The sequence below is a fragment of the Pteropus alecto genome, unplaced genomic scaffold (genome assembly GCF_000325575.1).
Source record: "Pteropus alecto unplaced genomic scaffold, ASM32557v1 scaffold398, whole genome shotgun sequence".
NCBI lineage: Eukaryota > Metazoa > Chordata > Mammalia > Chiroptera > Pteropodidae > Pteropus > Pteropus alecto.
This window is the reverse complement of record NW_006442497.1, coordinates 781107-806273: the sequence shown is the minus strand read 5'-3', so window position 1 is coordinate 806273 and position 25167 is coordinate 781107. Positions and strand designations below refer to the sequence as shown.

Genomic DNA, 25167 nt, shown 5'->3' with positions numbered 1-25167 from the left:
ACGTTTAAATTTTATCTATTTATTATTTTATTCATTCAACAAATGTCCCAGGCCACTATACTTTTCTATACTACTACTTTCTTTTCTCTGTTCTATACTTCTCCCTTTCTTTTATTCTGTCACTAGAGGTAGCTGTTAGCTTTCTACTTGAGGATGTTTTTCAAAAGAAAATTTATCCATTCACTGCCATGACTGTTGTTGTGCCAGATAAGAGCTATAGAATCATGCTGAGATGCAGGGTTCAGTCATTGGCAAGGTGAGTTGTTGTAGTGGACATATTATCATATTTACAGTTATGCCTAACAAAATGAGAAATTGCTTTGTCTTCAGTATCTCTTGTTGAATCTGGGTAGTCCAAGGAACTAGGTATTTATTGAACTCCACCTAGTAAGGTACTGTAGAGTGGAGGATGGGATGAGCATGAAGTGGGGTTTGAGGGAGAAGCAGGTGGTTAAAAAGGAATAGCTAGACCTAGAGCCTGTTTAGCGGGAACTAACAGTTTAGGAAGGGAGATGAAAAGCATGTGCATAAGAAACCATATTGTAAGGTAGAAGGTGAAAAATGTTTAGAAATTACTTTGAAAATTCAGAATGGGAAGAGATATTTTAAGTTTTGCTGTTTTCCTAGATTTCAGTCTTAACATAGCTTCTTTATAGCCTTAGTTATAGGAGTCCCAGCTAGTCTTCAGATGGTTCTCCAGATTGATTGTTCTGTAATTTAGTTGTAATTTTGATATGGTCATGGGAAGAGATAAGCACAGCATTTACCTACTCTGTCATCTTGATCGGAACTCCCTGGAATATTTTTTAGGGAAGTGGTGAGGAGTATGTGTTGAGTGATAGGGAAGGCCTTTGCCTGAGACAGTGTTTGAACTGGGCTTTGGAAAATAGGTCTTTTTGGACATGGGGAGAGATGGAAGTGGGAAGAAGTCACTATTCTCAGAGGAAGAAATAATGGGATATAAGGTTGGAAAAGTGTGTTAAGGGCTGATTAAAGGTCTTGGTTAAGCATTTGGATTTTACTCTATGGACTACGGGGTGAAGCTACTGAGAAGTGTCAGCCAAGGTAATGACATGACTAGTATTGTTTGAGACATGTTGAAATGGCTACAGTGTAGAAGATGGATTTGGGAGGAAGGGTGGCTAGAGAGGAGGCTGTAGCAATTGATGAGTCCTTTGGTAAGGGGCATTGGGGACTGGTGAGGACTGGTGTGAGAGGGACTACAGAAGGTGTAAAAGACAAGACTTTTAAAACCTGCTTGCATATTGACAAGAGAGCTATCAAATAGGGGTTCTGGGTCTGGATGACTCATGTAATGGCTAGACTGTTAACAGGAAGAAGAGGAACAGATTTGAGAACAAATATCCTGACCGCAGTTTGAACATAGTTTGCCATGCCTAATACACCACTAGGTGGTTATGTCTTCACAGGCAGTTGGAAGCATTTCCAGTCATACTGGTGTGAAAATTAGCCAGTTAGCTAATATTTGTTGAGTATCTCCTATGAAGTGCTATACAAAGTGAAGTTTTGAAAGATCTATAAATGATACCACTGACTTGCAGACAAGACTTAACAGAGTTGAATTACATTCAGGAAAAATGTATTTCATTTCTATTAGGTGCAAGCTACTGTGCTAGGGATGACAAAGTGAGCAAGACACAGTCTCAGCTTTAGTGGAACTTGTAGAACAGAGGGGAAGGCAAAATTTCTCAAAAGAAGCATGCATGTTGTGTGTTATAGTTTACTGAGTTTTCTCTTTTGCATTGATTAATGGCACCACCATCCAGTTGCACTTCAAGTCAATAACCTAGAAGTGATTTCTCCCTAACTTTTCTCCCTAATCTTCAGTCAGTCATCAAATCCTGTGGATCATATAAAGCTGTCACATACGTTTTTTTCCTCTCTACTGTCATTCTCTTTGTTTAGGCTAGTGGTTCTCAACCCGGAGAATCCTGCACATTGGAATCACCTGGGGAGTTTTAAAAAACCCTTACCTTCAACAAAACTTTTTTTTAACCGAGTCAATAGTGAATAAAACCTGGTTTTACTGAATCAGTTTTTTAAACATCTATAACAGTATATATACAAATACATGTGTGTGTGTGTAATTAAGGTCATCTTTCCTATCTAAGAAGTCCAGGTTCTCTGTAACTGGAGTAAAAGGACTTTTTGAAGCAAACTTTGGTTAAATAATGGCTTTTGGACTTTGTCAGAACCTTCAAGTTATGACAGTTAAAATTGCTAGATTTTTTTAAAGGGTGAAAAGTCAAACTATGAAATATCTCTTAGCACCATCATATTTTTAATAATTTCCAAGTGTGTGTGTGTGTGTGTGTGAAGTGGGAGAGTGTAGACTGGCAGGGGTATCTGTCTATGATTCTTACTATTCCTTTGTACTCTGCCAGATAGTATTGCTGTTTTCTTTCTCCTTCCCTCCTTTTTATTAGGATATGTGAACTTGAATTCTCAACAGTAAATATATCTACTTATTTCTTATTCTCCATTAAGCAATTTTCTTATATTTAGCACACTTGATAAATGAATATTCAGTAACCCCAGTGAAAGAAAAATTCCATCTCCATTATGACAGGTTTAGAAAAATAGTGGTGATATTTTATCACCAGTGAAGAGCCTGTCTATTCTGATGCCAACAAGGAAGATAGTGTTTTCTGGGAAGATGACACTTCGATGAAAAATTGTTATGTGAAAGACCTTAATATGTGCTTGAAACGAAAATTATTCTCAAAACCACTGCTTTTACAATCTTTTTAAAATCTTTAATGGACAGGGTTTATATAGAGTAGAGATAGTTTAGTCTTTAAAGCATTGTACAAAGAACACTAATTCACTGCTAAAGTTGGGGCTAGAATGTATGAACTATGAATGTCTAGAGAAAGGAAATATCAGGATTTTGTTAATCTAAAAAGACTTAATGAATATAGTGTAGATTAGAATTGGAGTAGAAAGAGGAGAGTAGAAATTCTATTTATGATAGGGAATGGAAAGAACATTTAATTCCTGGGTTAATTAGTAATAATAAATATTTATTTGCTGTCCCAATATTGGAACTGAAATTAGGCAGCATAGTACAATAGGATGAGTATGGGCTTTGGTTTAAGATTTTAAATCTTAAGTTGGTCTCTTGCTAATTGTATAATTTTAAGCAATTTTAAGGGTATTATTTAATCTAAGTGAATTCTATTATTAAGTACTGTGGTACTTTGAGTGTGTTGGTTAGAACTTGAGATAACGAAGAATTAATTGCTATAAGAGACTAAAAATATTCCTCTTTTCTCTTAATTGCAAAATATTACAAGAAACTGTACAGTTTGTTTATAAAACTTGTTGACATCTAGCAAGAAGCTGCTAAAGCTTTAAAATATACAGAATTCTTTTGTTTATAAATGTAGATGTATTAGTTTCTTATGGCTGCTATAATAAATTTCCATAAACTATGGCTTAAAACAACAGAAATGTATTCTCTTGATTCTGGAACCAAGAAATCTAAAGTCAGTATCATTGGGCTGAAGTCAAGGTGTCACAAGAGACATACTTTTCCTCGAGGTGAAAGTCTGTTTCTTCTTCCAGCTTCTTGTGGCTGTTGGCATTCCTTGGCTTGTGGCTGCATCACTCCAGTCTTCAAGGCCGGCATTTAGAAATCTCTTTCTATTCTGTCTTCATATAACCTTTTTCTCTGTATGTCAAATTTCCCTCTGTTCCTTTTTATAAGAATACATGTAATTGCATTTAGGGCCTACCTATGTAATCTGGGATAACCTCCCTCTCAAAATCTTTAATATAAACATACCTACAGTGACCCCCTCCCCCCCTCCTTTTTTTTGCCATATAATGTAACATTTACCAGTTCCAGGAATTAGGACATGGATATTATGGAGGTCATTTTTCAAGCAATGCCATGTAATTTGACCTATTAAGTGATAATATTTCTAAAATTCCTTTGTGTGCAGTTTCTGAATGCTCAAAGACCACGCCACACAATTCAAAATATTGCTGATGGAATACAAAGATAAATAAGACATTTCCTACCCTCAAGAAACTTCTTAGTGGAAATAGAGTGCCTCAGTAGGAAACTTGTACTTTTGTAAGCAGTGGGTAACCAGCTGAAGTTTGGTTATTTGAGCTGTGTTTTAGGAAGATTAATCATGATTTGTGTAGAATAGAATGGAGAGGGGAAGGATCAGAAGGATGACTGGTTACATGTGTGTGAATGATGCTGAGGCCTCAAGGAAATGTTGATGTGATGTTTAGAAAAGAAGAAAGATGTCATGATACATCCCCAAGGGATATTAACCATTGAAGCATAATTGACAAGCAATAAAATCCACCACTTTTAACTCATCACTTGACAGATATTTACAGTAGTGTAAACACCACCACAATCATGATATGGATCATGTCTATAATCTTAAAAAGTTGCCTTGAACTCCTTTGCAAGTCAGTTCCATTTCGCTGGCCTTGACAACCACTGATCTGCTTTTCTATCGCTATAGTTTGTCTTCTCTACAGTTTTACATGAAAGTATACAGTATGTAGTCTTTTGTGTCTGGCTTCTTTCATTTAGCATAATGCTTTTGAGGTACTGTGTTGCATGTAGTCTGTTCCTTTTAATGGCTGAGTAGTATTCTATTACAGTCATGTGCTGCTTAATGACGGGGATACATTCATCATTAGGCGATTTTTGTCATTGTGTGAACATCATAGAGTACACTTATAAAAACCTAGATGGTATATAGCCTACTATACACCTAGGCTATATTGTATAGCCTATTGCTCCTAGGCTGTAAACCTGAATAGCGTGTTACTGTACTGAATACTGTAGGCAATGGTATTTGTGTATCTAAACATAGAAAAGGTACAGTAAAAATACTATATAAAAGATAAAGTGAGTGTGTGTGTGTATGTTTAGAGACAAGCAGGAGGCAGGTTCCCAGGCCTCCTCTTCCCCTGCCCACTCCTCTCCCTCCCTTACCAACTCCTGGCCCCAGTCACAGGTGGACCCAGGGCAGTTAGAACATGCTTAGCCTTCTCATCTATTTAAATCACCCAGAGTTAGCAGTAAATTCAGCATTGTAGCCAGGTCCAGCCTTTTCATTCAACATCACAAACTTAGATATGTGTTTATGTGTTTACATTTACAGTGGACCATCATTGTGTATGTGGTGCATTGTTGACCGAAATGTCTTTAAGTGGTCCATGACTGTGTATATACTGCAATTTCTGTTTATTCGCCAGCTTGACATTTCAGTTTCCAGATTTTATGTACATTTTTTTTTCACTTTTCTTGGGTAAATAGCTGGAAGTGAAATTGTTGGGTCATAAGGCAAGTGTATGTTTATCTAATAAGAAACTGTCAAACTGTTTTCCAAAGTGGCTGTGTAGTTTTGCATTCCCATTAGCAATTATGAGAGTTCTAGTTCTCCACATCTGTGCCAATATTTTTTAATTTTAGCCATTCTGGTGGGTGTGTAGTAGTATCTCATTGTGGTTTTGATACTCATTTCTTTAATAACTAATAATGTACATCTTTTTATGTGCTTTTTTGCCATGCATTTATTTTCTTTGAAGTGTTCAATTTTTGGCTTCTTTTATTGGGTTATCTTATTATTTTTTTCCCGTCTTTAATTCCCTTCCTCTCTCTTCCACCCCTGACCTATAGATGTTGCCGTTTTCCCTTAAGAACTGGATTGCTGAAGGTGGGGTGTCTCCTCTCACACGCTTGCGGCATCTACCCGGGGCCTGGCGCACCCAGGGTCTGGCACACCCAGGGTCTGGTCCGTGGCTCCACCTGGGGCACGAACTGAGGACCTTCTGCATGTAAAGCAGACGTGCTAACCACTACATTATGGAGCCACCCCGTCTTATTATTATTCAGTTGTAAGAGTTATTAATATAGTCTTGGTAAATTGTCTTTTGGATATGCGTGTTGCAAATATTTTCTCTTTGTCTTTGGCTTGACTATTCGCTTTCTTGTGTGTCTTGAACAATTTTTAAAATTTGATAATATCCAACTTTTTTTCATGTCATGTTTTGTACAGTTTATATAGTTTGCCTCATCTGAGGTCACTAATAGTTTTTCTATGTTTTAGTCTAGAAGTTTTATAGTTTTTACCCTTACATTTAGATCTGTGTGAATGTTCACTTTTCCCCCTTTGGATACTCAGTTGTTCCAGTCTCTTTACCCTTTCCTCACTGAAGTGCTTTGGCACTCATGTCAAAAATTTGGCTATATATGTGTAGGTCTGTTTCTGGATTCTATTCTGTTCGGTGGCTCTGTATGTCTTTTCCCCCCAGCTTTATCATAATACAGTAGACAATTAGTTGCTCGTATTTACATTGTACAAGTCAATGAGTTTTTTTTTTTCCAATTATAGTTGGCATACAATAATATACCAGTTTCAGTTGTACGGCATAGTGATCAGAGATTCACGTAACTCACAAAGCAGTCACCCACTAAATCTAGTACTCCTCTTCCCTCTTACATATTTATTACAACATTATTAACCATCTTCCCCATGCTAAACTCTACATCTCCATGTCTGTTCTGCAACTATCCATTTGTACCTCTTAATCCCTTTGCCTTTTTTTCTCTAATTCCCCCAGTCCCCCTCCCATCTAGTAGCCCTAAAATATTCTCTGTAACTACATGTTTATTTCCGCTTTTATTGTTGATTTTGTCCTTTAGATTCCACATGTATGTGAAATACTGCGATATTTGTCTTTCTCTATCTGACTCATTTCATTCAGTGCAATACTCTTTAGGTCCATCAAGGCAATATCTTGGTTTCCATTCCCTTCCTTTCGGTGTGCATGTTTCTTTTAATCTGAAGTGTGTCTCCTGTAGGCAGCATAAGTAGGGGTCTTGTTTTCTTATCTATTCAGCCACTCTATCTTTTGGTTGGAGCACCTAATTCTTTTCCATTTGAGATACTTGTTGATAGGAATGTAGTTATTACCACTCTTTATTCCTGTTTTGATACATGATTTTGCTTCTCAAAGAACCCCTCCAACATTTCCCGTAATACTGACTTGGTGTTGATGAATTCCTTTTGCTTATCTTTGTCTGGGAAGCTCATTATCTGTCCTTCGACTCTAAATGATAGCTTTGCTGGATAAAGTATTGTTGGTTGTAGATCCTGGGTTTTCATCACATTGAATATGCTGTGCCAAGCCTTTCTGACATGCCAGTCTTATGGGTGCTCCCTTGTAGGGAACTAACCGTTTTTCTCTTGCTGCTTTTAAGATTCTCTTTGTATTTAACCTTTGGCATTTTAATTATGATGTGTCTTGGTGTGGGCCTCTTTGGGTTCCTTTTTCTTGGGACTCTGAGCTTCCTGGGGTTGTATGTCTATTTCCCTCACCAGGTGAGGGAAGTTTTCCATCATTATTTCTTCAAATAGCTCTTCAACGTCTTGTTTTCCTTCAGGTACTCCTATGACACAGATATTTTTACATTTAATAGTGTCCGTAGGCTCCTTAAATTATTATATTCTTGGCTTCTTTTTTCTTGCTCTTCTGCTTGGATGTTCTTGGCTTCTCCATCCTTTATATCGGTGGTTTGATCTTCCTCTTTATCCACTCTGTTGATTCCCTCTAATATACTCTCCATCTCAGATCATGTGTTCTTCATTTCTGACTCGTTCTCTTTTATAATTTTCATTTTTTATTTTATGTTTTTATCTCTTCGTTAAAGTTCTCACTGAGTTCGTCTACACTTCCCCTCAGTTCATTGAGCATCTTAATAACCAGTGTTTTGAGCATCTGTTATGTTAGATTGCTTGACTCCATTATTCTGGGGTCTCTGTTCTGTTCTCTCATATGGTTTCTGCTTCTTTGTGTTCCCATTTTGGCTACCTTTTTCTGTGTCCGTTTCTGTGTACTAAGCAAAGCTCCTAAGTCTGCCGGTCCTAGTAGTGTGGCTTTGTGTAGTTGGTGTCTAGTGGCACAGTCCTGAAAGGGGTTCAGCTGCAGGCCAAGTTTAGCCCCAGCCCGTGCCTCTCCGAGGCCACCTGTTAAGATTCAACAAACAATCTCCAGATGCAGTGCTTATAGTTGCCTCAAGAAACCACACTGGAAACCGAGGCCAGCTGCTGCACCAGTGTGGCGTCTTGGCACTGCTCAGCAAGGAGCACCTGAATGGATGAGGACACACCTGAATGTGGCTAGAGTGGGGCCAGGAGTTGAAGGGGGCAGAGTTTCAGGGAATCTTCTGGGCGGAGTGACCTCTGTTATCCAATTTGATGACATCTTGGTTATGGCGGTGCTGTGTCCGCACACTAGGAGGGTGGAGGGTTCTACAGAGTAGCGATGGACACTGCAGGCACTACTGTCCAGGAGTGAGCCTCGCCTCCGGCTCTCACTCCGACAACTCAGTGTCCTCTTGTAAGTCCCTGGTGTTCCCTGCAGAACCAACCCGGCGTTGGTTGTCAGAGCAACAGGTCCGTCACTGCGAAAGTCCTCTCGTGGACACGGCCTCTTTAAGAGGCTTCTGCTGCAGCCCCTACCACAGCCTCAGTCCCACTCAGCCACTGGGACTGGGCAGCCTTGTGTCTTCCCCCTTCCTACCTTTTACCATTGCAGGTTGATTAATTATTTCTCTCCCAAGCCATAGTGCTTCTGTTCGTCTAGATCGCAGTAGACTTTCCTTTGTGTTTGCTCTGTGTTTCTGTCACAACTTGGATTTGTTCACAAGAAGGATGGACAAAGCCTCTGTCATCTGTGCCACCTTTTTTCTCCCCGATTGCTCTGAATGTCTCTTGATGTCAATATATTGTCCCAATTACTGTGGCTTTATAACAAGTCCTGAAATTGAGTCATGTAAAGTGCTACACCTTTCTCGTTTTTTTTTCCCCCAAAATTATTTTGCCTATTTTAGGTGCTTTGCATTTTTATTTAAATTTGAGAATCATCTTGTTTAGTTCTACAAAGAAAATCTGAAACTTTAATTGGGATGGTGTTGAATCATATGTAGATCAATTTGTAGAAAATTGATATCTTAAAAATATTAAGCCTTCCAATTCATGATTACTGTATAATTCTCCATTTACAGTCGTCCTGCGGTATCCTCGGGGGATTCATTCCATGACCTCTGTGGGTACCAAAATCGACAGGTGCTTAAGTCATTTATAAAATGCCACAGTATTTTTCATATAACCCACATTGCATATAGGTTACAGTAGGGCATGCCTACACATCACTTCATTTTTGTGCATTCAGTGTAGTGCTTGGTGCATGGCAAATTCAAGTTTTGCTTTTTCGAACTTTCTAGGTTTTTATATTCTCAAATATTTTCATTTCGCAGTTGGTAGAATCCACAGATGTAAAACCCACGATATGGAAGGCCAACCTTATTTAGGTTGTCTTTAATTTGTCAACAATGTTTTATAATTTCAGTGTGCAGGCCTTGCAGGTTTTTTGTTAAATTTATCCCTAAGTATCTTATATATTTGCTGTACTATTATAAGTGAATTTTCACAGCCTGTACAGCCAGAACTCTCAAATCTGAATAAAAATTAAAGTGGAAGCAGGAAGAGGAGTTTGATTTGAGGAAGATGTTAAATTTGCTTTTGAGCTTGTGTTTGTAGTACCAGTAGGTTATCCTTCTAGCAGGAGCTATTGAGAGAGTTTTGGAGCCATTTACATAGAAGTGACAATAAAATATGGGTGTGCTTGAGACCTCAAAGAATGGAAATTTGGAAAAAGTTTGATTCTAGGACTGAACCTTGCAGTACTGCTTCCTTTTAGAGAGTAGTCAGAGTAGACTGTAAGAAAGGTAGGAAAAAAAAGTGAAGAGTAAAGTTAGTAAGTCAGAATCAAAAGAATTTCAAGAATGGGCTGATTAAGAATTGGACACTGCAGAGATGTTGAGGACCTTGAAGGATAAGGAAAAGGTAACTGCATTGGTGATTTTATCGTGACTGAGACCCTGTTAGGATAATGATACGAAGTCAAGTTTCAAAAGATTGGGGAGGTAAGGAAGCCAAGTTTCAAAAGATTGGGGAGGTAAGGAAGGAAGCAGTGACTAAAGAGGGGTTCCTTCAAAAATTGGAGAAGGAAGAGAGCATGATAGACAAGGAATCACTGTAATCATGTGGTAAAGTTTATTTGGAATAGAGCATGTTTGTAAGGGTAATGAAGTGAGCCTGGAGAGAAGGATATCTTAGAGATGCTAGGGCTATTTTAGTCACACAGGTTCTGGTAAGGGAATGCGAGAGGATATAGAATTCTAGGCATTTGGAGCAGATTGACTGTTTTCTTCCCTTTTCATTTGGTTCTGGCTATCATTACCAACATCTAGAATGGGTTGGTAAACTATGGCCTTTGGCTAAATCTGACCTGAGACTTGTGTTTATATAGCCCTTGAGCTAAGAATCATATATGTATATGTATGTGTATGTATATAGATATATGGATTTTATATATACATATAAAATGGTTGATGAAAAATCAAAGGAAGACTATATCATGGCATGTGAAAATGGTGTGAAATTCAATTTTCAGTGTCCATAAATAAAATTTTTTTAGGGGAGAGAATAGCCAAGATCATTTATTTATGCTTTTGCATTAAACAGCAGAGTTAAGTAGTTGCCACAGAGACTGAGGCACAGAGAGCCTAAAATATTTACTATCCAGCCATTCACAGAAAGTTTGCCAACTCTTGACCTAGAAGGATCATTGTTGGTTCTTTTTCTGTCTCATGACTTGCTGTTTAATTATTTTATTTTATTTTTTATTTTTTGCAGTTGTTATTAGTCTCTTTATTTTGGGCTATTCATAGTAAATGCAGTGGTTTCTTTTTTTTTTTTTTCCCTCAAGCAAGCATCTTTGGTTAAGACTGATGAACTGTTAGAAAGCTATTCAAAATATCTGACTTTAGATTATTGGTGCAGGGCAGATGGGTATTATTTGGAAAGAAACATGACAAAATTATAATACAAGCTGCTGATGTTTCACTGATGCCTAGTATAGCTCTTGGTGAAACTATAGGTTTTATCTATTATTTAAATTTCTAGGCTTATTTTTCGAAAAGAATGTTGGAGAAAGAGAAAGAAGAAACCACAGCTGAAAACTAGCCACTTTGTAAAGAAGTAGTTGTAGTAAACCTTTAAACCAGACACCGTTCTAAATGATTTAACCTACCATCGACAACATTCTGAGATCCAAAGCCCAGAGAGGAGTAAGTAACTTGCCCAAGAATACATAGCTATTAAATAGGCAAGCTGAGATTCCAACCCAGTCACTTGGAATACATGCCCTTAAGGACTCTATTGTGTTGCCTTTCTCAGAATGATAACAGGGAACATTTTCTGACCACTTACCGGAGTGCAGATGTTCCTCTAAGGTCTTTATATGTATTAGCACATTTAATGTTTTTCTCTTCATTATTTCTCAGAATGGTAATTTAATTCTTTTCCTGTAAGAACTACCCCTTGGTGACACTTCAAGGACATATTTACATTGCTGTTTGCCATCAAACAATATTCCCCTCAGAATAACATCTCAGCTATGGGCGCTTTCTCCATTATATTATGAAATGGTATGGCAATTTCAATACCACTGGATAGTTGCACTTGTGATCTGAGTTTCCCCCTACAAAAGATGCTGGGCAGGGAGCATCTGTACTTTCACAAATAAGAGCCCTAAATCATCCTAAAGCCCTTTTCTTTTACCTCATCTCTGATTATAACCTTTGTAGTTTATGTCTTGTGTCAGTGTCCAGGCTGCAGATGGAAATTTGTGTCTGAAGTTCTGGAGTGAGACTAGGGCTATCGCTGTAGATTTTGAAATTATATTTATATAACTGATATTTTAAAAAATTTACAGGGACTCTGAGAAGATGATGGAAACAACTTTTATAATCTCATTTTAAGGGTTAAAAGAATCAGCGACTTTCTACTCTTAAAGGCAAATGTTCTCATAATTCCCCATAAATCAGTATCCAGATTCTTTATGACTAGTTTTTGCTCCTCCTATTTGTGAATTCCTTGTAGATACTTCTTTGATTTTTCATTTGATACTAGTCCTGTGGTGCTGCATTATTTGGAAGAGGTACAAGTTAGACTACCCTTTTTAAAAACTCTGAGGTAACTCCTAATCTACCATAATGCTTAGTGCATAGTAAATACTTGCAGATTAATAATTTGTTTAGGTGACATGGAAATACAGAGTTACTGAGACTATATATAACCTTGATGGGTTGGAGCTCTTGAGGAGCAAAATACTTAGGTTGGCTAGAATATTGTGTGATCGAAACCAAGGTTAAAGAGCTCACTGTGCTTCATGGAAGAAAAATCTGCAATCCATAGCCACAGGCTACCCCTGTGAAAATATGGAAGCTATCTCTCCAGCAAGTGGGATGTAACTTTAACCACTAGGTTGAACTAGCGAGATGAGGTATACTCTTGCCATCCTTTTCAGTTGACTTAAACAGAGACAGATGAGTGACAGACATTTTTGCCAGTGAGCTCTTGGAGGACTAGGTTAGGTCTTGTCTTCTAATTATTTGTATTTCTCATAGAGCCAAGTACTATGTCTGTTCTACAAACCTATTGACTGATAACTAGTTTAAAAGGAGAATCTGACCAAGTGTAAAAGACAAACCTTTTCCTTGCATTTTCTGGGCCCATTATGTTACAAACATTAACAGGCTTTATTTAATTCTTTTGAAGTAAAACACTTTTCTGGCACTTCTTTCCTTGTACTAGCTTAAGTAAGGTAGTCTTGCTTCATGCTGTCATCTTTTGAATTGTTTTGTTTAATTGCCCATCTTCTCCATTACCCTTTAACTTTGCAAAAAGACATGTTCCAAGCTTTCGTTTTGTTTTGTTTTGACTTTGACACTGGCACGCCATAGGTGTGCAATAAATTTTTAATGAATGACTGGGTTAAGCATTTGTCTTATTAAGAGATGAAAATCTTTGAACAAATCAGTGAATGAACAAATTGCAGTTCAGTTGATCTTTTTTCTAAAGAGGAGTATTCCCAGAGCAGTCTGTTTGTGACTTGGAGAGATATTTGCTGGGGACTGAACTTTTTCTCCAGGGCAGTCATTCCTATACCTGGGGCTATTATAAAAGTATACTTTTTCCAACCCCATTACAGATTACTGAATCTGGGTGCTCTTTTTCTCCTACTTTAAACTGCCTGAGTGATTCTGATGCAGCCAGCCTGGGATTAATGTCATTGAGCATGGTCTGAGAGGCAAGAGGTGGGTAAGCTGCTGGTCATGGGCTTGTCCCCTTCTCCTCCTCAGATTCATTGTCTAAGAGTTGAACCAATAAGGTGATCTTTAGATTTCTTCCCTTCCTAAAACTTCGTGATATATAAAAACCCTTACACTTGGGTATTAGAAAATTGTTTTTCCTCATAATTGTAATTTTCCATAATCTTTAAAATTTGCCTAAAATAGCGTATTTGCTTTATAAGCGCACATAGATTTAAAATTCAAATAATTTTATAAGGCTTGTAACAAAAAATAAATTTTGTCACCTCTTAGTCTGCTCCCCAGACTACTCTCTGCTCTTCTTTATTTACCTCTAAGTGATAATGCTTACTTATACTGCTATTTCTAGATTGATCAGTTGTCAGTGTTGACTGACTTTTTAATATGGTAGATTAGGAGTTGCCTCTTTGAGAGTTTGTTTCAAAGGCCAGCCTGACCTGAATCTTTTCCAAAGGAATAGTAGTGATGATTTTTAAAGTATGTTAGGCTTTGCTTTTTGGTTTGGAATTGTCAGTGCAGACTTGATATATGCAGTGATACAGTATTTAAAATTGCTCCTTTAGTATTTAGCAGTGTTTCCATTTCTGTTTTTACTTTTGTTCAGCACCTTCTGATAATGGCCTTTTGATTTGCCATGACTTTAATTGATCAGTCTTAATTCCTAGGTCAGTAAAACGTTTGAATCCCATTCTGTTTTTCATGACTCAAAAAAAAATGTTTTGGAAACTATTATAATTATTTAAACTATTTATCCAATAATTATGTAATTGTGGAATGCAAGGGTAGGGGTGTAGGAAATGCTGACAGTTTTGAGTGTATGTACCAGTCACAGTAGTTGTCATTTAATTCTCACAGTAGCACTGAGAAGTAGATCCCTCCCCTCTTCCCCATTTTACAGATGAAGAAACAAAAGTTCAGAGAGATGTACTTTTTATCCCATAGCTAGTTACTAAAAGGATTTGGATCCCTATCAGTTTGACTCCAGAACCCACTACAGGTATACATCAAATTTTAAACTTTTTAATTGAAGCATAAGATATATACAGGAAAGAACAAATCATAAGTAGAGAGCTCAGTGAATCATCAAAATGAAACATGAATGTAACTAATACTAATTTAAACTTAAAAATGATGTTATCAGCATCCCAGAAGGCACCCTCTTGTTCCCTCCAAGTTATTATTCTTGCCATTCCTTCAAAGATAATTATCATGACTTCTGATACCAGATTCATTTGTTACAAGCGATAGCAGTTTTTGAACAGAATTTAATGTTATTCTTAATGTGTTTCCTTTTACATTTTTTGTTGTCACACGTAGAAATTCAATGCCAATTTTTCTTTAAGAAGCCAATCACCTCCATTTCTTTCTCTACAGAAAAGTGTAAATTTGTACCATCACATCAACTTAATGCTTTGTGTTAAATGCTTCCCCCTTTGAGGTGAATAATTGCTAGTTCATGGCTCTGTAGTCTCAGTCACTGTGAAGAACTCTTTAAAACCAATGACCTCTATAAATTTGTCACACCAGAATAAAAGTGTAGAGCTAAGTCCTATCTAAGGGGTTGTAAATGCTACTTGCTGAGATTTTTAAATGTTATAATAGGATCATTGTAAGTACTGTTTTTCTTTATCCAATGTTTTTTAAAGCAATATTTGGTTTAAATATTAGGCCAAATAACTGCAATATTTTTAAAAAATATTAGTTATAGGAATTCTTATATGATATGTAAATCCTGAGCACAATGATCAGTTAGCAACTATAAGCAAATTTTCATCTCAGAAGTGCCTTCTACTTTATTTTTCCACAAAGACTGATTTATGCCTGAGACTTACATCCAGTTTTTTGACTCCAGGCATTTATTTAACATGGATCCTCGAGAAAAGGAGCAAAAAGTTCCCTAGTATATGTATGAAGAAGACAATCTATTAGTATTTAAACAAATTCTTCAACATTTTTTTCTAATTATGAAAACAGAACGCATCTGTTAAAGAATACCTTAAATGTGCAGAAAATTGCAAAGAAAAATCTCCCATATTGCCCCTTCTGAGTGAGACCTGCTGATATTTTGAGGATATTTGTCTTTTCACTCCTCATATATGTAAATATTTGTAATAAAATTGGAATTATAAAATATATTTAGTTTTACAGCTTGCTTTTTTCTGTTAATATTTATTCTTTGAACATGTATATTTAATATTATATACTTCTTTGAAAACATTAATAGTTGCATAATAACTGCAAACTCATGTGCCACTTAGTTTATTTAACCATTCTGTGTTTTTAAATCCGTTTTTTATTGTATCTGTGTTTATAAAGAGGTAATTATTACAGCTTTGCCACCCTGAACGTGCCCGATCTCGTCTGATCTCAGAAGCTAAGCAGGGTCGGGCCTGGTTAGTACTTGGATGGGAGACCACCTAGGAATACCAGGTTCTATAGGTATTTAAAAAAAAAAAAAGGAGAGAGAGAAGCTATTGGGTAGCAGGTGGGGGAGGGATACAGTTGAGAGGAAAGGGAGCTTTTATAAAACTGGATTTTGCTTGTTCACTTGTTGATCAAATATTTAGTGAGCCTCTGTGTCAGGCCCTGTGATAGGCTCTGAGATGCAGATGTAAATCTTTTCACATTGATGATCAGATATGATGAGCAAGGGTTTGAATTAATATCATAGTGGAGATGGGGATACAAAAGACAAGAAGGATTCCCAGAGATGTTGAAATAGTGAAGTCAGTTTTTTATAGTTGGGGAAGGATTGGGGCCATGTGAGTGAGTAGGAGACATCTAAGATTACTCCCATATTTCATCTTCAGGTAATTGGGATAGATGGTGGTATCATTTATTACTATAGGGACTACACAAGGGAAGAGCAAATTTGCTTGAAGTTTTGTTTTGGGCATAGTGAATTTGAGGTGCCTGTGGGCCACTAGGGAGAAATGTCTATTGGGAAGATGGATAGACGAAGCTAAGAAGAAAGATCTGGTCTAAAGAGATGGATCTGTGCATCATTGGCACCTAGATTTTGGTCTCAAGCATAGACTAAGGACCTGGTGGAGCTGCTGTGGGAGAACATAGAGTTAAGAGGGCCAAGGATAGAATCTGGGAAATGTCAGTGGTCAAGCATTGGGAGGGGTGTAGAGAAGCATGTGACAGACAGAGAACCATAATCGGAGAGAGGGGGTGGCATTGTGGTTGCTGAAAGAATAGAAGAAAAGAAGGTTGGACAACAATATCATATGCTGTGTTGTAGAGGTCTGGGAGGAGGACCACTGGCAAGTGTCTATTGCTTTTGGTAATTAGAAGGTCATTGATAAGAGGAGTTTTAAGGGAATGTTGGAGACAGAAGGAGGTAATGGCAGAGGAATAGTGGGTACGGAAATGGTGTGTGGTACCTAGAGATGGAAGGGCAGCAGTTGGTCAGATGTGGCATAGAAGGAGGGTTTTGTTTTAATAGAGACTTGAACAGGTTTATGTGCTGATGAGAAAGACCCAGTTAAAAGAGATTGAAGTTGTTGGAGAATTGGTGATTGATTATAAAGGAAAGGACCCAAGGAGAGTGATGGGTTTGGAGCATAGGTGGAAGGATTTAACTTGGACCAGAGGGAGATACTTTCTGTGAGAAAGCATGGAGTATTTGGGAGTTGTTGCTGGTACATGGAAGTAAGTGCTTAGTTTTCTCAAGACACTGGCTGAAAATGCAGATCGGGTGGGAGATGGGCTTGAGAATGGTGTCAGGATTTGGAATATCTGTGGTGGGGAGTAGAAGATCGAAGGGACTGAGGCCCAGAGAATGATTATAGCAGCACTGTGATTCTGTGGTTAGACCTCGATTTATAGAGGTACTAATTTACATGGTTGCATGATTTCTCACCAAGACTCTGGAGCCCAGTTAAAGGAGAATTTTCTTGACTATTTACTTCCTGAGGGAAGCCTCCCATGAATGTCCTAAGTTAAATTTCTTTATTATAGGTTCTCATAGCTCTGTTCTTTCCTTCTAGTACTCATTAGAGTTGTAGTTTTGCATTTGATTTTTATAATCGTTATTATAATATACAAGTTTACCTTCCCCAGTAACTAAAAGCTTTGAGGAAAGGTATATCTGATTTTGCTTATCATTGTGCAGTGTTTGACACCTAGTAGACACTTGATAATTTTTATTGAATGAGTCAAATATAAAGGTTCTCAACCAGCACAATTGTGGAACATGACTTGCTTCCATCTGAACCGTTATTGTCTGACCTGATCCTCTCCTGAAGGAGGGCAGGTGTCACCTAGTGTGGAGTAGTGGTTAATAGATCGCAGGCCCTGGAATGAAAATGCCTGGGTTCCTCCTAACCCCACTTCTAATCAGCTTCGTGACCTTGGGCAAATTCTTAATCTCTCTGTGCTCCAGTGTCCTCATCTGTAAAGTGTGGCTAGTAATAGGACCTACCTCAGGGATTGTCATAAAGCTTGCATGAGAGAATTCACAGAAAGCTTTTAGAACAGCATCTGACATGTAGAAGTTACTACTAGTGGCTTGAAAAAGCCTCCTAGGTGATTTTGGTTATCTTCTTTCCTTGAGACTCCTGGCTTTATGGTAAAAGATTAGCAGGGCAGGTACATGTTAGCATTTTATGTGTGTCCGTTCGTGGTCATATATTGAATATTGATCTTCAAGGGAAACAAGAGAAATCCCTGGACCATGATGGTCTTTTTGATCCAGTGGCACCCAGAAACAAAACCATTCTTGGTCCTGTAGGAGTATCACTAAGAAATAGAGGAAACACCATGTGACTTGTCATTTTGGTAGCCATCCTATATGAGGGATTAGTGAATGCTATCTGTTTTACTCTTGCCATGGTAAACTTTATTATTTGTTTCCCTTGCAGAGGAGGTCGCCAAGTTGGAGAAGCATTTGATGCTTCTCCGACAAGAGTATGTCAAGCTGCAGAAGAAATTGGCAGAGACAGAGAAGAGATGTACTCTTTTGGCCGCACAAGCAAACAAGGAAAATAGCAGTGAGTCCTTCATCAGCCGTCTGCTGACAATTGTGGCCGACCTCTATGAGCAGGAACAGTATAGGTGAGCTCCTGGACACAGGACCAGTTTGGGGAAGCTGGCCCTTTTGCTTTATTCTCAGGCCACGTTGCAACTTCTCTCTTACTGACTTTCTTCTCAAGTTTATTTCTCTTTAATTGGGATATTAGCAAACCTTTAGTTTTTAGAATGTAAGCTCCTTGAGGCAAGGTTTTGGCTCATCTTCAGCACAGAGCTTGGAGTCATGGTGATAGTATCACTAATACAGACAGAAATTAGCTTTCATGTTCAGGGATTCAGAGAGAAGTCATTTTCTCTTGGGATGGTTAAAGAAGGAGTCTTGGAACTATTAGGCAGTTTAGCATGACGATTGAGGGTAGACTCTGGAACCACACAGTCTATGTTAAAAACTCAGTTGGCCATTTATTATATATGTGAACAGGGTTACATGATGTACTTGAGGTTCTTAATCTGTAAAATGGGGAAGTAATACTGCTACTTTCTTTACGATTGTTATGAAGATTAAATTAATAAATACATGTTTTAAGAACTTAGAACAGTGTCTGGCACATAGTAAGTGCTCAGTTGTTAGCTATCGTTCTTGAGTTTTGAGGTAAATATTAAAGACTAGGTAGGACTTAATAGAAAAGACAGTGATATTACCAGTAGAGGGAGTGGCTGAACATGAGAACATGCAGAGGATTTAGGGTACATGTTCACGTAGGGGAACACTGAGAGAGGTGGGAAAGGTAGGGTGGATTATATTGGGAAGCCAAGATGAGGAATTTGGACTTGATCCTCTAGGAGATGTAGAACAGAGTATTTCTGAGTTGTAAGACTGTCATAATCAAAGTAGTATTTTAGGAAGATTAACCTAGTAACATCATATAGGTAAAATTATAAAGAGAAGAGAGCCAGAGAGCTGCTGGATGTTGTTGTAAATAGCCAAGTCCAGAACTGATGGAGGAGTGAATTGAGATGATCTCCCTAGTAGCCAAATCCTTCATTCTATGCATATTCACACATCCATGTTTCTTTTCCACACCCACGAAGAAACATGGATGTGTGAATATGCATAGAATGAAGGATTTGGTTACTAGGGAGATGGATGATTGGACTAGATAAGACTTGGTAAAATTTCAAAATAAATTTTAACATTTAAAATAGGTTAAAATCCATAACTGCCATCTACCACCTTAATCATTTCTTAAAAAAAGAAAAATTTAATACCAAAAAAATAGGAAATATTATACTCTGATTAAAGGCCAGCCTTTTAAATTGAATGGGTATAGGTACTTGTAAAATATAGTTCATTGTCTTTTTTTTAATTTTCCTCTTTTTTTTTTTCCCCAAGGACAAGTGAAAACTTTTATTTCTACTGGCTCAGGCTGAGAAGCCTGACATATTTCTCTTAGAGGCAGTTTCTCCCATTCTCCAAGGTTCTTACCCATTAGTACTCCCTTTACTTATTTTTTTTTTTCCAGCTTTATTGAAATACAGTAAACAGTCTACGGCCATTCCACCCTGAACACGCCTGATCTCGTCTGATCTCGGAAGCTAAGCAGGGTTGGGCCTGGTTAGTACTTGGATGGGAGACCACTTAGGAAGACCAGGGGCTGTAGGTGTAAAAAATAAAAATAAGGGATTGTAAGCTGACAAGGTCCTTGCAATCTGTATATTGTACAAGTCAATGAGTTTTTTTTTTCAATTATAGTTGGCATACAATAATATACCAGTTTCAGTTGTACAGCATAGTGATCAGAGACCCACATAACTCACAAAGCAGTCACCCACTAAATCTAGTACTCCTCTTCCCTCTTACATATTTATTACAACATTATTAACCATCTTCCCCATGCTAAACTCTACATCTCCATGTCTGTTCTGCAACTATCCATTTGTACCTCTTAATCCCTTTGCCTTTTTTTCTCTAATTCCCCCAGTCCCCCTCCCATCTAGTAGCCCTAAAATATTCTCTGTAACTACATGTTTATTTCCGCTTTTATTGTTGATTTTGTCCTTTAGATTCCACATGTATGTGAAATACTGCGATATTTGTCTTTCTCTATCTGACTCATTTCATTCAGTGCAATACTCTTTAGGTCCATCAAGGCAATATCTTGGTTTCCATTCCCTTCCTTTCAGTGTGCATGTTTCTTTTAATCTGAAGTGTGTCTCCTGTAGGCAGCATAAGTAGGGGTCTTGTTTTCTTATCTATTCAGCCACTCTATCTTTTGGTTGGAGCACCTAATTCTTTTCCATTTGAGATACTTGTTGATAGGAATGTAGTTATTACCACTCTTTATTCCTGTTTTGATACATGATTTTGCTTCTCAAAGAACCCCTCCAACATTTCCCGTAATACTGACTTGGTGTTGATGAATTCCTTTTGCTTATCTTTGTCTGGGAAGCTCATTATCTGTCCTTCGACTCTAAATGATAGCTTTGCTGGATAAAGTATTGTTGGTTGTAGATCCTGGGTTTTCATCACATTGAATATGCTGTGCCAAGCCTTTCTGACATGCCAGTCTTATGGGTGCTCCCTTGTAGGGAACTAACCGTTTTTCTCTTGCTGCTTTTAAGATTCTCTTTGTATTTAACCTTTGGCATTTTAATTATGATGTGTCTTGGTGTGGGCCTCTTTGGGTTCCTTTTTCTTGGGACTCTGAGCTTCCTGGGGTTGTATGTCTATTTCCTTCACCAGGTGAGGGAAGTTTTCCATCATTATTTCTTCAAATAGCTCTTCAACGTCTTGTTTTCCTTCAGGTACTCCTATGACACAGATATTTTTACATTTAATAGTGTCCGTAGGCTCCTTAAATTATTATATTCTTGGCTTCTTTTTTCTTGCTCTTCTGCTTGGATGTTCTTGGCTTCTCCATCCTTTATATCGGTGGTTTGATCTTCCTCTTTATCCACTCTGTTGATTCCCTCTAATATACTCTCCATCTCAGATCATGTGTTCTTCATTTCTGACTCGTTCTCTTTTATAATTTTCATTTCCATTTTTATGTTTTTATCTCTTCGTTAAAGTTCTCACTGAGTTCGTCTACACTTCCCCTCAGTTCATTGAGCATCTTAATAACCAGTGTTTTGAACTCCGCATCTGTTAGATTGCTTGACTCCATTATTCTGGGGTCTCTGTTCTGTTCTCTCATATGGTTTCTGCTTCTTTGTGTTCCCACCTTTTTCTGTGTCCGTGTCTGTGTACTAAGCAAAGCTCCTAAGTCTGCCGGTCCTAGTAGTGTGGCTTTGTGTAGTTGGTGTCTAGTGGCACAGTCCTGAAAGGGGTTCAGCTGCAGGCCAAGTTTAGCCCCAGCCCGTGCCTCTCCGAGGCCACCTGTTAAGATTCAACAAACAATCTCCAGATGCAGTGCTTATAGTTGCCTCAAGAAACCACACTGGAAACCGAGGCCAGCTGCTGCACCAGTGTGGCGTCTTGGCACTGCTCAGCAAGGAGCACCTGAATGGATGAGGACACACCTGAATGTGGCTAGAGTGGGGCCAGGAGTTGAAGGGGGCAGAGTTTCAGGGAATCTTCTGGGCGGAGTGACCTCTGTTATCCAATTTGATGACATCTTGGTTATGGCGGTGCTGTGTCCGCACACTAGGAGGGTGGAGGGTTCTACAGAGTAGCGATGGACACTGCAGGCACTACTGTCCAGGAGTGAGCCTCGCCTCCGGCTCTCACTCCGACAACTCAGTGTCCTCTTGTAAGTCCCTGGTGTTCCCTGCAGAACCAACCCGGCGCTGGTTGTCAGAGCAACAGGTCCGTCACTGCGAAAGTCCTCTCGTGGACACGGCCTCTTTAAGAGGCTTCTGCTGCAGCCCCTACCACAGCCTCAGTCCTACTCAGCCACTGGGACTGGGCAGCCTTGTGTCTTCACCCCCTCCTACCCTCTCCTGTTGCAGGTTGATTAATTATTTCTCTCCCTAGTTGTGGTGCTTCTGTTCGTCTAGATCCCAGGCGACTTTCCTTGGTGTTTGCTCTGTGTTTCTGTCACTACTCTGATTTGGTCACAAGAGGGATAAAGAAAGCCTCTATCATCTACACCATTTTTATTTCCCAGCACTTTTTTAATTACTTATCAATTAATTGCATTCATTATACTGTTGTCCTTCTAGGAGACAATGGGAAAGAGACTAGGCTGTTTTCCATTCTGTTCTCTTCTTACCTACCTAGTCAACTGTGGTATGATCTCATGGCTACTGTGGGTCTCTCTCCATCTTCTAAAACTTGTCCTTTATCTAAAGAAGATTTACTACACCTGTGTTATCTACAGTTGACTGGTGGGGAACGGAGCATTCAGAGGACTGAGCTTTTGAAATGGAGTAACTGAATTGGAAAATCAGTTTCTAAAGCAGATGCTCTTTTACCAATTTTGTTGAAGAATTTAAATAGTATTGTTATGTGCTGCTCAGTAACTGGAGTAACTGAAGTTGGTGTTAAAATTTTTAAATTGAGAAATGTGGATGAAATTGGTACATTTATTTTTACTTAAGTTCAGGAAAAGAGTTTTGTCCCATAAGATAGCTAAAAATGATGATTACATGTAGTTATTTCATTCATTTTTTTAGCAACCAAGCTTATAATTTTTTCCTATTAAAATGTTTGATCGAGAAAGTCTAGCAAGAAGCTCTTTATTCTTTTTGTCCAGTAACAACATCCTAGTACTCATTTTGAAAGGAAACGGTCTTTAATCGACTAAAATGAAATGGGAAAAAATTACTAGTTTCTACATACAGTCCTCATAGACTTATCCAATTTTCCATTTTTGAATTGTATTTTTAAAAAGCTATCATTAGAAATTATTAGTGAAATCCTTTATTCCTTTTGGTATGTTCAACTACAAAAGAGAAAAAAATTTGACCTGATATTCATGGATAGTTGTAGGAATTTTATAGAGACATTTAGTTTTATAATTTTTGTGGGTAAAAGACTTGTGGCTGAAATAGTAAACTGAATATTCACTTAAGTTATTAGATTAATAGTTGATAAGTAAATTTAGAGTTTAAAAATTATATATGCTTTGTAAATAGCCAGCTCTTTGTTTTCATTAAATTTTTAAAACTTTATGTAGGATGTGATTTGAAACAGAATTTTATGTTCTGTTTTAAATGGAATATTAATCCCATTTCTTCATTTATTGGTTAATAACGTTTTACTATGTTAACAGTAGTTTATAATAATTCAAATAATAAGGACCCTATTACTCTTTTAATCTAACATAATTAGTTGCAGCTAGGTTTTTAATAGAACTAGAATTGTTGATATGCTTACATAATTATAAAGTATGTTCTAGACAGTGCTTTTGTGGGGTAAAATGTCTGCATCAAGCATTGTATAGAAACAGTATTCTATGTGGGTCTCCTTTTAAGTGGATGAGTTAATTCATGTAATAGTTTTTTTTCTTTTTTCTCATGTAATTTTGTGTATTTAGTTTCTAAAGGCTTTCCAACCTAAAAATATTTTAAAAGGAAGTATGAAAACAAACAAAAGTCTAAATACAAGCAGGATGATGATGACAATTAATGGCTTTGGATTGCTGCCAACATAGCCATATGGCACATGTTGTGTTAGCTCAGTAGGTCATTCTTAGGTTTTTGTTAACTGCCCACATGCTTTCCTCTGTTAACATTTGATATTGCAGAGTTAAGCATAAATAACTATTTGGAAAGCTCTTTTCACGTAATGGTATGTCATAAGTATGGAAAACATGTTTGAAAGAAAGGTTTCTTCTACTGTATTTCTTTATAAATCATTGAGTAAAAGATGGCCAGTAATAGGTCTGAATGTTTTCTGGTGAGAACAGGAGGCTAGATATTGGGTTTCGTATACGTGACTAATTTATCAAAGCTAATTTGTTCATCATTTTTCTGTTGAACCTTGCTTGAGCATTAATATGATATGAAGCTTAGCAGCATTGTAGTTTCATAGCTGCCTTCACAATCTTTAAGCTTTCTTTCTCCTGATGATTTATCTTCATTCTGCATAAAACCTTTTCTACATTTTATATGAATATTAATCATCCTGTTTAACTTGTAGGTTCACCACTGTAAGAAATCCTATTAGAGGTTGTTTTTAAAGCAGAACATCCCATGTGAACTAAAACTGGAATTTAGAAATAGAAAACATGTCTAGCAACATATTGTAAACTCGACCCATAAGAATTCAGTGGTAGCATAGAGAAATAGTTTTGCTGTGATTTTTTTTTTCTATTGCACATGCATGTTGATCAATACTTATATATTTGTCAGCTGTGAATTCTAGCCATATCTAGTTATGACTTTTTTGTTTTTATATTTGTGGATATGTTTTCTTCATCAGTGATCTGAAGATAAAGGTTGGGGGCAGGCACATCAATGCTCACAAGTTTGTCCTGGCGGCCCGCAGTGACAGCTGGAGTCTGGCCAATTTGTCTTCCACCAAGGAGCTGGACCTGTCAGGTGAGCCTCTGAGCAGTTGGAGACTTAAAACTGCCAGCACAAGAAGTCTTGGCAGAAGGTTATGGTGTGTCATTTTGAAATGTTTGTGGAACAATGAAAGTAGAATACTTATCAATCAATAGTGACCATGAACTAGTTAAATAATTATGAATTAGTAAACTTTGTGAATACCTCTGTTTACTACCTGGCTAATAAATAGTAAATATTTAAATGTGCCTGAACTTTCCTATTGTAAACAATACGCATGGTTTGATCCCTGCTGTAAGTTTTACTTTCTAGAGTGATCCTCTGCAGAGCAGTTCTTTTGTGGCTTTCGTAGATGAGGCAGGCACCTACTAATAAAATAGTTGATAATACAGCTATGACATCTTTACTTTTCTTTCTAAAATTTATATTTGAAGTGTATTATGAGGAGAGTTCCAAGGAGGTGATGGCATATATGGACCTGTTCATGTTTAATTGTG

General features: G+C 37.7%; 1 protein-coding gene, 1 non-coding gene and 1 pseudogene across 5 annotated transcripts in view; all 3 read left to right on the top strand.

The window, feature by feature from the left end:
* Window positions 1–25167, top strand: part of ANKFY1 (ankyrin repeat and FYVE domain containing 1) — an 82376-nt gene that overhangs the window by 3914 nt on the left and 53295 nt on the right. For 3 of the 4 annotated variants that reach the window (XM_006922212.3, XM_015597390.2, XM_025040124.1), the window contains exons 2-3: window positions 18109–18301; window positions 24585–24703. In XM_006922212.3, the coding sequence (XP_006922274.1) occupies window positions 18109–18301; window positions 24585–24703 (312 nt within the window). Of the gene's footprint in view, window positions 1–5677; window positions 5715–18108; window positions 18302–24584; window positions 24704–25167 lie in introns of all 4 variants that reach the window. The other variant, XM_025040125.1, reaches the window with a different exon arrangement.
* LOC112471482 lies at window positions 15564–15682 on the top strand (annotated as a pseudogene).
* Window positions 19763–19881, top strand: LOC112471488. The gene has a single exon (XR_003043325.1). It is a non-coding gene; the product is annotated as a 5S ribosomal RNA (ribosomal RNA).